A 15,149-nucleotide genomic window follows, 5' to 3' on the forward strand; every position below is an offset into this window, starting at 1 on the left:
TTGGGGTTATCTGATACAGAGTTTTACACTCCTAAGTCATCACAAGCTCTGTAATGAGAACCACCAGCTATATACCTATATCTAAAACTGCTTTCAAGCCATGCTTTAATTTTACAACATGCCCGTCCTGAACACTTTGCAGTTTTCTAAGGACACTGCATAAAACCATGTCAATAGCCATGCAAAAGTGCCCCTTTGCACCGATACCCTGAAAAGCAAGACAATTAATATAAAACGTTCCTGGTTCTAACAAGATGAACTAATAACCATAATGAAAGAGTTGTGATTTCTGGATGTCAGAATTGGCCCTGTCATTAAGTACATGAGGCAATCTTCCTCAGAAGATAGGCTTTGGGGTGCCATTAAAAGGGGAAATTGTCCATTATTGAGTGTTATAGTTTTGCCACCCTCGGGTGCCATTTGGCTTTTCTGCTTAAGGCACAGACATCTCTTTAACATCATCTCTAGTGGATGCTACTATTTAGGCTGCCCTTGGTTACTGCCACCAATTACGATAAATATTGTTCCTTAAAAATGGATTTAAAACAAGACCTTTTCTTGTGGTTTTGCAAGTCTAGACATTTCCATCTAGACATTAGGAAGAATTTTCTAACAGTTAGAGCGGTTCCTCAGTGGAACAGGCTTCCTCAGGAGGTGGTAAGCTCTCCTTCCCTGGAGATTTTTAAGTAGAGGCGAGATAGCCAACTGTCAGCAATGCTGATTCTATGAACTTGGGCAGTTCATGGGAGGGGGCATCTTGGCCATCTTCTGGGCACTGGGGGTGTGTGGGGGAGGTAGTTGTGAGTTTCCTACATTGTGCAGGGGGTTGGACTAGATGACCCTGGTGGTCCCTTCCAACTCTGTGATTCTATGAAGTCGTAAATGTAAACACAACTCTTAAATTAATCGGAAACAAATTTAGGATCCTTATGATTTATTCTATTTAAGCACTCTGAATCATGAAGTAATACATCACAGGGAGATAAGTTTTGCTTCACAACTAAACAAAGCTACACTTAGTATTGCTACCAATTTATTTATTTTTTTGCCTTACGCCAAAGTAAACTTTGAGCTACACAATGAAGAATAACAGCAATCTGCATTTACACTGCTGTCGTATTAAAGAATTGTAACAATCAGTGAGAGCCAGTGTGGTGTAGTGGTTAAGGTGTCTGACTGGGATCTGGGAAACCCGGGTTCGAATCCCCACTCTGCCATGGAAGCTTGCTGGGTGACCTTGGGCCAGTCACTCACTCTCCGCTCGACCCTGAAAAGTATTTGGATGGGAAATCTCCAAGGAACACCAGGGGTCAAGCTCCTGGTATTCCTTGGGAGATCTCCCATCCAAATACTTTCCAAGGTCAAGGCTGAGAGCGTGACTGCCCCAAGGTCACCCGAGAAGCTTCCATGGCAGAGTGGCACGCAATGGCGGACTAGTGGCACGGAGGCAGGCAATGGCAAACTACCTCTGGGTGTCTCTTCCCTTGAAAACCCTATGGAGTCACAATAAGTCAGCTGTGACTGGACAGCAAAAAAACAACAACCACTCTTGATAGTTTCAGAGGATAGCCATGTTGGTTTGCAGTTAGAACAGTTACAGTCGAGTCCAGTAGCATCTTAAGAGTCCAACAAGATCTCCAGGGTATGAGCTTTCAAGAGTCAATGCTCCCTTCATCAGACACAAGTAAGAATGGAGATCTCTGAGTATTTTTATCCCAGTCAGAAGGTGGGAGGGGTGCTGTAAAGAATGCTTGTAAAGGACGCAAAGGTACCATGGGTATTGTAATCAGCTTGATTAGAACACAGGGGAAACGCTTGGAGCAGAAAATCAGCATCTGTAGTGAGAGCCAGCGTGGTGTAGTGGTTAAAAGTGGTGGACTCTAAACTGGAGAACCGGGTTCGATTCTCCACTCCTCCACATGAAGCCTGCTGGGTGACCTTGGGCCAGTCACAGTTCTCTCAACCCATGCAGGCAATGGCAAACCACCTCTGAACATCTCTTGCCTTGAAAACCCTACAGGGTCGCCATAATTCAGATGTGACTTGACAGCACACCCACACACACACAGTGAGCAAAGAATCCTATGTCCCTACACAGCCCTGGGTGGTCCATTCTTCCAAACTTGTGCTTGAACTCAAGTTCAGCAATCTCGGGTTGTCATTTCCCCTTGAGGTTTCTTAGTTTGAGGACCACCACTCTTAGGTCAGCTTCGGTGCATGCCTTCAAATTTATTATGCTCAATATTTTTTTTTGGAACACAGGAAAATTCTTCTGGGAACAAGCTAGCTAGTATGGTAAAACTCCATGAACTTGTTCCTGCTGTTCAGAAAACAAAAGGAACAGTGTCACAGAAGTTTGCCTTCAGTGGGCACAATAAGCCTTGGTTTGTTTAAACCACAATTTGTGCAACAAACTTCGGTCTATCAGATGGAAGGAATACATTTCAGTTTGTGCATAAACTGCAGTTTGTCTGTTTCTTGCCTCCCTTCTTCATCCCGGAAGGAAGGATACCGTGCTTTCCAACTAACTGTGGTTTGTGAATTCAGATGTCATATCGAACCTGAAGCATGGCAGGATCTAAATATTTTAATAAATAAATAAATGAAACCACCCCACATACAGAGCCAGATTCCCAGCCCTACTAGACCAAGACTGTTGACACAGACTGCTAGCAGCTCCCTGAGATCACAAACTGAGGATTCTCTCAGCCCAGGGGCCAGAGGTTGAACCAGAGATCTTTTTCATGCAAACCATAGTCTACTGTTGAGCTACAGCCCTCTTTGCAACTCAGTTCTTCTAATTCACCTAATTTTGAATTTACTCTTCTGGAAATATAAATATGATCAAGGAAGGGGGGGAAGGCAACTGATACTTCATCACACCTACTGGTAAGCAACACCACCAGAACTCCCGCTTGCCCCACAATCTTCCTCTTTCACTGACACCAGCTACCCTTCCTGAAAGGAGAATCCCAAAAGAAAATCTTTCCGTACACAAAGCCAGTTGTCGCTGGAATGTGACCAAGAGACAGAACCTGGAGCTATGCCAACAGGAGCAGGTTTGATCTTCGATACCTGGGGGTCAAGGGGAAGAGGAGGGAGATATAGATCTATTGCCATCTCATCCCACCACTGTCCCCAGGGCACCCTTCCACTGCTCCCAAGCAAATGAGCGGTTGTCATTCATTTCAAGTTAATTCATGCCATCGTATTCCCTGTTACTATGTATGGGTGTGAAAGCTGGACAATGAAGAAAGCTGATAGGAAAAAAGATTCCTTTGAAATGTGGTGTTGGAGGAGACCGCTATGGATACCATGGACTGCCAAAAAACAACTCAGTAGGTTATAGATCAAACCAAGCCTGAACTGACCCTAAAAGCTAAAATGACTAAAATGATTGTTGTACTTTGGTCACATTATGAGAAGACAAGAGTCACTGGAAAAGACAATCATGCTAGGAAATGTTGAAGACAGCAGGAAAAGAGGAAGACCCAACAAGAGATGGATTGACTCTATAAAGGAAGCCACGGCCCTCAGTTTGAAAGACCTGAGCAAGGCTGTTAAGGATAGGACTTTTTGGAGGACACTGATTCATAGGGTCACCATGAGTCGGAAGCGACTTGATGGCACATACACACATTCATTTCTATGAGGAAAAAGTAAGGCATTGGGGACACGATTGTGGAGACAGCAAAAAATCTGCCATCCACTTCTGCGGGTGACCTGGTCTTTAATGCCAGGGGTTGGGGAGGGGGAATGCAATCTGTACGGGGAAGATGTACGGGGAAGATGTTCTTCAATACCCCCACTCTGGTCCACTACAATACCCAAGTCTTTTCTCAACAGCATCCTCCCAATCTTATCGATCACCATTTCACTAGCATAAACATTTCCCCTCTACATTTACACAGAAGGGGAAACAAGAGCTAGTACTTTTCAATTCTGTTTTACAGCTACATAAGATTCCCAACAGCATCAGAGTAAATGAAAAGAGGTAATTTACATCTGAATTGCTTTTGTAAGCCATTTTATTAAGTGGGGTGTGTAGGGGGGATATGATACCTCGAAACACTGTCCCCATTTATTTAGGCAGCCGAAAGACCACTATGATTACACAAATAGCGGTGCGCTTTACAGAGACATACCTAAGATAACAACGTCAAGGAACAATTCTGAATTGCTTTATTTGTTAAGATGCTCATTGTAACCCACTGACTTTGACAACCGAATGCTGCTTTTAAACATTTTTAAGAGCGGAGTTTTACTTGCAAGATGTTAACATTGGAATACTGCCGAGACTGAACTTCTTTTCTGAAAGTTGGCATTATTACACATCTAAGGAAACCGCAACTCTCCTGCCCACCCCCACCCTCGCATTTTGTATCTCAGAAGACAATTTCTTGAAAACCCAGAATCGGAGACAAAAACGTGTCCCGCCACGTCCCGAGACAATTTCAGCCGAAACATGCATCTCTCTTCACATGCAAACCAGCAATGCGCTTACAGTATTTTTCCTTCTCCTCTCCACAGAAAAACAAGCAAACAATGTCATTCTCCCATTCAAATGTTTTTTTAATATAAAATTGCATATATGGAAATCCAGTTTATTAGAAAAACAGACAAAAAAATGTGATAGGAAGCTTCATAGCCCACCTTTCTTCTTGACTGGCATTCTCACTGTTATTTCTGGCGTTGGAGGCGAGCGCTTATTTACCGGTATCAACAGAGCCCCCCGCTGGGATTGCTTTGCGAGGTCAGAAATCTGTCATCCGACTCAAAACACTGAGACAGTTCGGCTTAGAAACGGAGCTCTCTTTGCTTTCCACGGCAACGCCTACAGTTTCCCCCCAGTTAAAAAAAACTTCCAACAGTTGCGAAACATTAAGAAGAAAAGTTTAGAATTTTTGCAGGAGCAAGTTGTCAAAAGATCTGTAAAATTTTTCCCGATCTATAAAAATATACAAGTGAAAACACTCATCAGCCTACAAAATTGTATAAGAATCCCTCCTCTGACAGCAAAGGGTTTTGTTTTTAGAAGTTAAGTGAATGTAGGAAATACAATTAAGGCACAGTCCAATTCTTGGCAGTCCTAATAATCCACTTCAACGCATTCCCACAGCATCTAAAGCTGAAAACTGGTTCCCAAACAATCCAAATGAATTTCGGAGGAAGACAAACACCGTTCCTGGGGGACTTTCTTGCTGCAAACGCAGGTGACTTTTGCCAGCTAGGTACAGCCCTGGGCACACGCAACGGTCTTCTGTGAAAGAGAGAGGAGAAAAAAACAGCTCCCAGGTCTCACTTGGTTACCCACACAGCCGTCACTTTCATTTTTATTTCATCCACCCAGCCTTATGGCCTTTAATGTCTCTCTGATCCTCACTTGCATTAAGCCCAAGAGGATTGAAAGCAATCCCTCGACATGGAATTATTAAAGAGACAGGGCTGCTCACGGGGTGGGCTGGTGGAAGCAGACTGTTGTTTGCTGGAATCACTGTCTTCTTGCCATCTGTGTGTGTGTGTGTGTTTTGCAGAGCAGCAGCTGCCTAATGAAAGAGGAGCAGAGTACGTTCTAAGGAGAACTTCCCCAGATGTTAGTCTGCAGAATATGAATGGAGCTTCAAGTAAGCCACAAAGTCTGTCCGGAGTTCCCCCAACTGCCAGGGCAGCTGGTTGGCCTCGCCATAGCCTCACATGTTCCCCCTTTTTTCTGCAGAAAAGAGAAGGGGGGGAGAGAGAAGAAAGATCTTTCTTATCTATAATACTGAAAAATAAGAGATCAGAGCGCCTTTTAATCTCCAGCGATTTTCCTCCTGCCCTGACCTGGATAGCCCCAGGCTAGCCTGATCTCGCCAGATTTCAGAAACTAAGCAGGGTTGACCCTGGCAAGTATATGGATGGGAAAAAACCAAGGAATACCAGGTTTGCTACACAGAGGCAGGCAATGGCAAACCACCTCTGAATGTCTCTTGCCTTAAAAACCCCATCAGGTGTCGCCGTAAGTCAGATGTAACTTGAGGGCAAAAAAATTAAAAAAAAAAATCCTCCTGGCACATTAAGTCAAGATATAAATTATTTATTTATTCTTAATTTACAAAATGTATATCCTGCCTTTCTGCCCTCCCAAGGGTCATTAAGGCAGCTAACAAATTAAAACAGTTATACATAACTCTGTATTGCAATGAACACACGTGAAGCTGCCTTATTCCCTTGGCCCATCAAAGTCAGTATTGTCTACTCAGACCGTCAGCGGCTCTCCAGGGTCTCAGGTAGTGGTCTTTCATATCACCTACTTGCCTAGTCCCTTTAACTGGAGATGCTGGGGATTGAACCTGCCAATCAGATGCTCTACAACTGAGCCACAACCCCTCCCCAACTTTTATGGGGGGGTTGCTACTCTTTTTTTTCTCCTTTCACATTAATGAAACTTTGTTTGCCCTCATCCCAGCGAAAATAGTATGCCGTGGGGAGAGATATTCTAAATATTAAACTTTGTATTGTGGGGGGGAGTGTTGGCTTGCACAAAGGGCAATGGAGACACGTAAGTGGGAAGATGGATTCTGAATGGCTAAAAAAGGGGAATGGGACTGCAGCTACAAAGCCAGCGTAGTGGTAAAAAACTATGAAGAGAGCCCAAAAGGTGGTTTTTGAGGCACTCGCGGCACGATAAACGTATATGGCAGTGGGAGGGGCTGGCACACCCAGGTCTGGCCACAAGCAAGATCTGTAAGGGAAGAGGAGGAGGAGGAAGAGAAGAGGAAGAGGAGGAGGAGGAGGAAGAAGGGTTGGTTTTTATATGCCGACTTTCTCAACCACTTAAGGGAGACTCAAACTGACTTACAATTTCCTTCCCTGCCCCTCCCCACAACAGACACCCTGTGAGGCAGGTGGGGCTGAGAGAGTGTGACTAGCCCAAGGTCACCCAGCTGGCTTCATGTGGAGGAGTGGGGAATCAAACCCGGTTCTCCAGATCAGAGCCCACCGCTCCAAACCACCGCTCTTAGCAGCGAAGGTTCAGAGAACAGGAATTATTTGAGTGGGTGTCAAAGGCTGGATCCGATCCATGAAGTTGGGGGCCCCAAGGTGGATCAGGTACACATGAGATAAAAAGCAAAGATGTGGTCAGAGCATCTTGGGTGTAAAACAGAGGCAGATGTCCATTGCATGAAGTCAGTTCTGACAGCACAGATGTTTGGGAAGGGAAACCAGCAAAGGGGGACTCGGTGCAGAGACAAGGAGCCAGTATAGGAAGCAGAGGAGCTGATTTACAGAATACGGCAACGTCAGAAGTTTCTGTGAAAGAGGACGCAGGGTGTGAAGATGAACTATATTTGGAATGCAAGAGCAGAGCAGTGTCGAGGAGAAGAGGGGGCCGGGTCAGAGAGGCTCAGTGGATTCAGGGATGGAAAGCAGAGTTCAAAAGCAGAGCAGAGAGGAGGGGCTCTGGCTCAGTGGTAGAGGATTTGCTTAGCATGCAGAAGGTCCCAGGTTCAATCCCGGCATCTCCAGTTAAAGGGACCAGGCAGGTAGGTGATGGGAAAGACCTCTGCCTGAGAACCATGGAGAGGGGCTGGGGCTCAGTGGAAGAGCATTTGCTTGGCAAACCCTGGAGAGCCGCTGCTGGCCTGAGTAGACAATATTGACTTTGATGGATCAAGGGTCTGATTCAGTATAAGACAGCTTCATCTGATGGGGGGGTATGTGAGGGGGAGCTGGAGATCTGAGTCAGGGGAGAAGAAGGATTTGATGTACAAAAGGCTGGCAGAAGCAGAAAAGGCTGAAGTTCAGGAAGGCTCAGATGGCAAAGGCAGGATGAGTTAGGGGGCTAACCGAAGCAAAAATATGTGTCTGCGAAATGGGGGTCCTAAAGGGTCCGAGTGGGAGGCTGGGTGCGGGACACAAAGAGATCCAGAATCAGAAGGTTACACGGAAACAAGGGGTGACCCCACTAGCAGGAGGTGGCAACAAGGCAAGTGGGGGGCTGGGTGACAACAATGACAGAGATATCACAGCTGAGTCAGACTGACAACAAAGACCATGTGACAGAATCGGGCGTTGGTAAAAGGGGGAGAGGAAGAAGGATCCGATGCCTGTGCGTGGGAGAAAGGCACAGCAACCTAGCCAGTGCGAGGTGCAGAGCTGGAGAAGGGTTGCAGAAGGCAGACTGAGTAGTGCGAAGCGGGAGTCGGCAGCGAGCATCTGAAAAGGGAATGGGAGTAGGTGGACTGTAGGATGATCACACTGTTGGCCCCCGGACAAAACCCTGCCCCCCCCCCCCCAGTGAAGCCATCTGCCCTCTTCAGCTGCCAGCCTGGCAGGGAGGAGGAGGAGGAGGGTTGGTTTTTATATGTCGACTTTCTCTACCACTTACGGTAGGATCAAACCGACTACCAATCACCTTCCCTTCCCCTGCACACAACAGACACCCTGTGAGGTAGGTGAGGCTGAGAGAGCTGTGACTAGCCCAAGGTCACCCAGTGTGTAGGAGTGGGGAAACAAATCCAGTTCACCAGATTAGCCTCCGCCGCTCACGTGGAGGAGTGGGGAATCAAACCCGGTTCTCCAGATAAGACTCCACTGCTCCAAACCACCACCTTTAACCACTACACCACGCTGGCTCTCGAGAGAGTCTGAGAGGATGCTGGAGAGATTAAAGGACGGGGTGGAAAGGCTTGGGGAGGGAAGAGCAAATGCAACAAGCAAATGCAAAATGCAAGTCTGGCTCAGAGAGCCAAGGTGGTGTCGGGGTTATGAGTGCCAGACCTGGAGAGAAACAGGTTCGAATCCTCCGCCCCTCCCATGGGTGACCACAGGCCAGTCAGTGTGACCTACCTCACAGGGCTGTTGTGAGGATAAAATGTAGAAAGTGGGAGAACCATGCATTCCACCCTAGAGTTTTCCCTGCAGGGAAAACTCCAGGTTAGAAATGAGAGAGAATGCAAACAGGTAAAGAGGAGCTGTGGCTCAGTGGAAGAGCATCTGCTTGGCGTGTAGGAGGTCTCAGGTTCAATCCCTGGCATCTCCAGTTAAAGGGACTAGGCGAGTAGGTGATGTGAAAGGCCTCCGCCTGAGACCCTGGAGAGCCGCTGCAGGTCTGAGTAGACAAGACTGACTTCGATGGACCAAGGGTCTGATTCAGCATAAGGCAGCTTCATGTGTTCAAAGATCGGCTAGGCAAGACAAGCAAATTCAAACAGGTAAAAGCCACACAGGATATAGCTAGATAGAGGAGACGCGATACAGAGTCAGACTTTGCAAATAATTAGACAGGCAGATATAATACATAGGCCGTTTACGCATGGGAGGTCTTACCTTTGATCTGCCGCTCTGTAGATGCATTTTGCACATCCAAATTCTCTGCATGGGGGAAGAGTCCAGTAGCACCTTAAAGACTAACAAAAATATTTTCTGGTAGGGTATGAGCTTTCGTGGCTCATACCCTACCAGAAAATATTTTTGTTAGTCTTTAAGGTGCTCCTGGACTCTTGCCCTTTTCTACTACTGCAGACAGACTAACACGGCTACCCACTGTGAATTATACATATGTGTGTGTATGTATATATGTGTGTGTGTGTGTGTGTGTGTGTATATATAAGCTCATACCCTACCAGAAATTTTTTTTGTTAGTCTTGAAGGTGCTACTGGACTCTTGCCCTTTTCTACTACTGCAGACAGACTAACACGGCTACCCACTGTGAATTATACATATGTGTGTGTATGTATATGTGTGTGTGTGTATATATATATAAAAGCTCATACCCTACCAGAAAATATGTTTGTTAGTCTTTAAGGTGCTCCTGGACTCTTGCCCTTTTCTACTACTGCAGACAGACTAACACGGCTACCCACTGTGAATTATACACATGTGTGTGAATGTATATATATATATGTGTGTGTGTGTATATATATATATATATATAAGCTCATACCCTACCAGAAAATATTCTTGTTAGTCTTTAAGGTGCTACTGGACTCTTGCCCTTTTCTACTACTGCAGACAGACTAACACGGCTACCCACTGTGAATTATACATGTGTGTGTGAATGTATATATATGTGTGTGTGTGTGTGTATATACCCTACCAGAAAATATTCTTGTTAGTCTTAAGGTGCTACTGGACTCTTGCCCTTTTCTACTACTGCAGACAGACTAACACGGCTACCCACTGTGAATTAGCTGCATGGGAGCTTATTGTTGAGTTTTGAGCATCTGGATGGGGAAAACGTGCAACCAGAGAGCGGCAAATCCCAGGCAAAACCTCCCAGGCATAAACGCCCTCGGAAAAAGAAAAAGAAAAAAACAAAGCATGCAGAGTTGTGAGGATCCAGATGGGGGAAAGGCGCATCTGGAAAGCAGGGCATCCAAGGCAAAACCTCCCGGGCACAAAGGGCCAAAGAAGAGCCACTGCAGGCCGGGCCAGAGAGGACGCCAACCATCAGCCGGGCCTGCTGAGGGAAGAAGGGCCGGGGCCCAGACGGAGCAGGGACGACTGGGGCGCTCCCCGCTTCGGCCCCAGGCGGCCCCAAGGCAAGGGGCGCCAGGCGCGCAAGGAAAACGCGGAGGCTGCACGTGTGAACGGGCGTGTTGGCGTGCACGAGGGACGGGGGGGGGCGAGGCCAGGCTCCGCGGCGCGCCCACCCTCCTCTCTCCCCGCCCTCCCGCGCTCACCTCGCGGGCTGCTGCGCCCCCATCGACCGCTCCGCCGAGGGGGCTCCGGCCGTCACCCGGCCGCGGCCTGCGGGCTCCTCGGGGCGGTCGCCATGGAAGGGCCGTCGACGCCTCCCTTAGCAACGCCGCCCGGCCCGGCCCCGGAGTGATGGACGGACGGAAGGTCGCCCGCCCCGCGCGCTCCTCGGCCAATCGGAAGCCGGCGTGCTCAGGCGGCGGAGCGGACGGCCAATCCGAGCCGGCGTTGGGGGGGGGGGAGAGCGGCGCGAGCGTCACGTGACGGGCCAAGATGGCGGCCCCCGTGGGAAGGGCGTGCGCGGCGCTCCGCGGGGCCGCGCGGTGAAACGGATGCTTCGCTGTGAGGATCGTCTGCTCGGTGGCGATTTTAAGGATTAATTTTTGGGATCGCTTTTCAGGGAGGAGGAAGCAAGCGCTGGGTGAGTAGGAGGACGACGGCTTGGTTGGGTGAAGTCAAGGTCATATCTGTCTGCCAGTTGGGGTATGTGTAGGGCTGCCTACCTCCAGGTGGTGTTGAATATATGAGTTGTCAAAAATAGTGCTGTTTATTTTTGACAACCTCCAGGTGGTGGCAGCTGGAGATCTCCTGCAGTTACGACTGATCTCCAGCTGATAGAAATCAGTTCCCCTGGAGAAAATGGCCGCTTTGGCAATTGGACTCTATGGCGCTGAAGTCCCTCCTCTCCCCAAACCCTGCCCTCCTCAGGTTCCCCCCTCCAAAAAAAATTATCCTGGTATTTCCCAGCCCAGAGCTGGCAATCCTAGGGATATACAGCCTGAGAGGCTTTGTGGTTGGAGAGGGGAGGGTGGCAAACAACTTGGCATGGCCGGTTTCAGTGTAAGCAGAACTGGTGGTGTAATGTATCACTACCAAACCAGGATCTGGTGCATTCTTATTTAGAAACATAACCCGTTTGTTTCAGTCGGACTGGCTCCCAGGTAAGTATGTGCATGACTGAAGACTTATCATCCAACCACACACACACCCCCCCGCACCGGCCCTGGTGATATAGTAATACGTGTCTGATCAAGTAAGGTAAACTGCAAAACTGAAAATATGCATGGGATAAATAGGAACAGGTCAAACAAAGCAGGGTTTAGAAAACTGACTCCCTCTCTGCGGTTGCCTGCCACTGTAGAGGAGGGATCAAATGAAGTTGAAATTTAGTGTCAACAAAATGATTCAGACTGTTCTCGAATATTAACAGATGCAACATATGCCTTGCGGCCCTGTTTGTCACAGAGGCAGTCTCCTGTTCTTTAATCAACAGTGATGCATAAGCTGACCCTTAAATCAGAATGAAAAGCTGTAACTGTTAAGAGACAGGCTGAGCACCATAGTATGGCAGAGGCATTCTATAATTAGAGTTGACAAGTGACCTGTCCAAAGAACTACTGTGGTTCCCCCCCCCTTTCACAGTAGTTTGTGCAAAGTAAGGTAATAGCTACCTGTACAGCTGCTTTCCCCATTGTGGCCTCCCCATCTTATGGAATGGCCTGCCTAAGGTCAGAAAGGCTCTCACTCTCCTGGCTTTCTGCAAACCATGCAAAACTTATTTATTCAAGAGGGCTTTTTTGCACAGGTAATAGGATTGTACTGTACAAAATGGTTCACAGACTTGGATAAATTGTTAGGGACTGTGGTCTATACTGCTGTAAGTAAAATCCTATTATATAATTTTTGCACTGCTTTATGTGTCGTGTTAATTCTTTAGCTGTGTTTCATTTCTTTCCGGTTGGTTCCAGACTTCTACAATCCTAATGCATTTATTGAACGTCCCATTTTGTTGGCTGTATTGATGCACTCTGTGTAATCCGCCTTGAGTCCTTATGAGAACGGTAGACTATAAATAATGTAAATAAATAAATGATTGAAGTTCTTGCATAGAACAAATCTTTTTTTACTTGGTAGTACCAAACTGCTCTTAAAAGTGTAACCATAGTGCCCAGTTGATGGCTTGACAGTACTTTGAAATGCATCGACCCATTCCCTTCTCTAGGTTGCATCTTGATCTGCTACTGTGAAGTGTAGCTTTTAAGATGCAGCTTTGCATTTTGCCTGCTTCTTTCCGGCCCTTAAAGAGAGCTGAATGCAGAACCCATAAAAGGGAGAGCAGGTGTGGTGTAGCGGTTAGAGTGTTGAATTAGGATCTGAGACACCCTGGTTTGAATCCCCAACCTGTCATGAAAACTTGCTGGGTGGCCAGTGACACACAGCCTAACCTACAGTATTGTGTTGTTGTGAAGATCAAATGGAAAAGCGAAGACTATTGTAGGCCACTCTGAGTCCCCATAGGGGAGAAAAGTGGACAAAGCTCAATATATATTAAAACCGTCCCACATATTGGCATTGTGCTTATGGTTCTTGATGGCTGGAGCCCATAACGGTTGCACTGCATTGGGTGTTTTTTTTTTTTAAGTGACCCCCCCCCTCATGTTGAACTGGTAATGTGTATTCTTTATATATGTATTTGTTTTGTTTCCTATTCGCAAAGAACTTCTAAACAATTGTACAGGTTGGGCTCCATTTCAGAAAAATGGAAAAGTTTGGTCTTACGTTTTCAATTCAGGCTAGGTTTGACATTCTGAAAACAGGAGACACTGTAAACCATTAGTGTTTGGTCCAATCGGCTACATTTCGTAGTTTTGATCTTGTGGGATGGCAGGGGTGGGTCAGTCCCTTTGCAGAAAATGGTATTTAATATATAAACCGCCTGACCGTTCGAAACATCAGCGACCAGTCATGACTGCTATTAAAGGAACTAGGGATCTTTTGTGATGGAACAGCCATCAGTCATGCTGAATCTGATTTTCTTCTCATCTCTAACAACATGCCAATTATTATAAGCAGCAAGATGTCTGTGGGAAGCCTGGAGTACAGTAGAGGCACTGACTCAGTCCTCAGTTGCTCCCATTAAGTTCTGTGGGATGAAGTAAATGAGTTACAATTTGCTACATGCTAGGAGAACAGAGACCCAGCATGGTGTAGCGGTTAAGTATTGGAATAGAAGCTGGGAAATCCAGGTTCAAACCTTCACTCAAGGAAGCTTGCTCGGTGACCTTGGGCCAGTCACACACTCTGACCTAATCCTGGCTAGTATTTGGAAGGAAGACCTCCAAGGAATACCAGGGGCATGACACGGAGACAGGCAGTGGTAAACCACCTCCCAACATCTCTTCCCTTGAAAACCGTACGGGGTCACCATAAGTTGGCTGTGATTTGATGGCCAAAAGAAAAGAAAAAAACTGGCCCCAGGCATTGGTCTCTAATGCATCAGGTTTAGTGTCATGTTAGCCCTAATTGGGGATGCTCAAAGACCTGCTGCTTCAACTCGTATCCTGTTCACCTGTTGTGAACAGAAATCTAATTTTTCATCAGTGGAGTTGTCAGTTTGTCAGTCTATTCATGGGAGTTCGGTGGGCTGATTTCACTGTATTCCTTACCAATCATGCAGTACAATGTAGTTGGCTTTTCTCACATGAACATTCCCCAGTGTGGTGTAGTGGTTAAGAGTGGTGGTTTGGAGCGGTGGACTCTAAACTGGAGAACCGAGTTTGATTCCCCACTCCTCCTCATGAGCGCAGATGCTGATCTGGTGAACCGGGTTGGTTTCCCCACTCCTACACACGAAGCCAGCTGGGTGACCTTGGGCTAGTCATAGCTCTCTTAGAGCTCTCTTAGCTCCACCTACCTCACAAGGTGTCTGTTGTGGGGAGGGGAAGGCGGTTGTAAGCTGGTTTGATTCTCCCTTATGTGGTAGAGAAATTCGGCATATAATAACCAACTCTTCTTCTCACACAGCCCGATTGAGTTTTGCTACCCCCCCCCCCCCGGTCTCTGCTGTAATGGGTTAAGTGTAGCATTTCCTGGTACCCCCAAGTTTACATATTGGCTTCTGTTTACCCCTTGAGAAAAATGTATCCCTAGGGAGAAACATTACAGTGGTGGGCAAAACCTGCTCATACAGCTCAGTCGAAACAAGTGAGAACTTGGCCTTAGATATTTTCTTCATTCAAATAAATCAGAGTCACTGAAATGGGTTTTCACTGTGAGGTAGGGTTGCTGTGACTTGCATGTGTGTGACTGGCCCCAGGTCCCCTCTATGGCATCATAAAGCAAGACCTCTACAACTTAAGCGGTAAAATTGAACCTTATGCCTTCCGGCCATTCTTTGGGTGATATACACAGGCGTGCTTGGAGTTCTGTTTCTTGACCACAATGCAGTAAAACATCATTCAGTAGTTAACTGTACATGGCGGCCAGCTGATCTGGGAGGCAATTTTTGGCTGAAAAGCTGGGTGAAAATATAATCCGTTGCAGCCGGCTTTTGATAGCAGCTTCATACAACATGGTTGGAGATGTTGAGCATGTTCCCATTTCCTTTGCCAGTTCTCTTCTCAAGGATGAGTTGTGATGTGTGTTGAATTTGTTTTTATCAGCCCCGCCTGCTTGCTGAACGGAA

The 15,149-nt window shown here is 46.9% G+C and overlaps 1 protein-coding gene across 1 annotated transcript in view; it reads right to left on the reverse strand.

The window, feature by feature from the left end:
• DLG2 (discs large MAGUK scaffold protein 2) overlaps nt 1–4,808 on the reverse strand; it is a 970,480-nt gene extending 965,672 nt beyond the window's left edge. Inside the window, exon 1 of the mRNA XM_056858113.1 lies at nt 4,654–4,808. Coding sequence (XP_056714091.1) covers nt 4,654–4,672 — 19 coding nt within the window. The 5' untranslated portion in view covers nt 4,673–4,808. The remainder of the gene's footprint in view (nt 1–4,653) is intronic.
• Between the last annotated feature and the right edge of the window lie 10,341 nt (nt 4,809–15,149).

Source organism: Euleptes europaea, chromosome 12, assembly GCF_029931775.1.
Source record: "Euleptes europaea isolate rEulEur1 chromosome 12, rEulEur1.hap1, whole genome shotgun sequence".
In the NCBI taxonomy this organism is placed as follows: Eukaryota; Metazoa; Chordata; class Lepidosauria; order Squamata; family Sphaerodactylidae; genus Euleptes; species Euleptes europaea.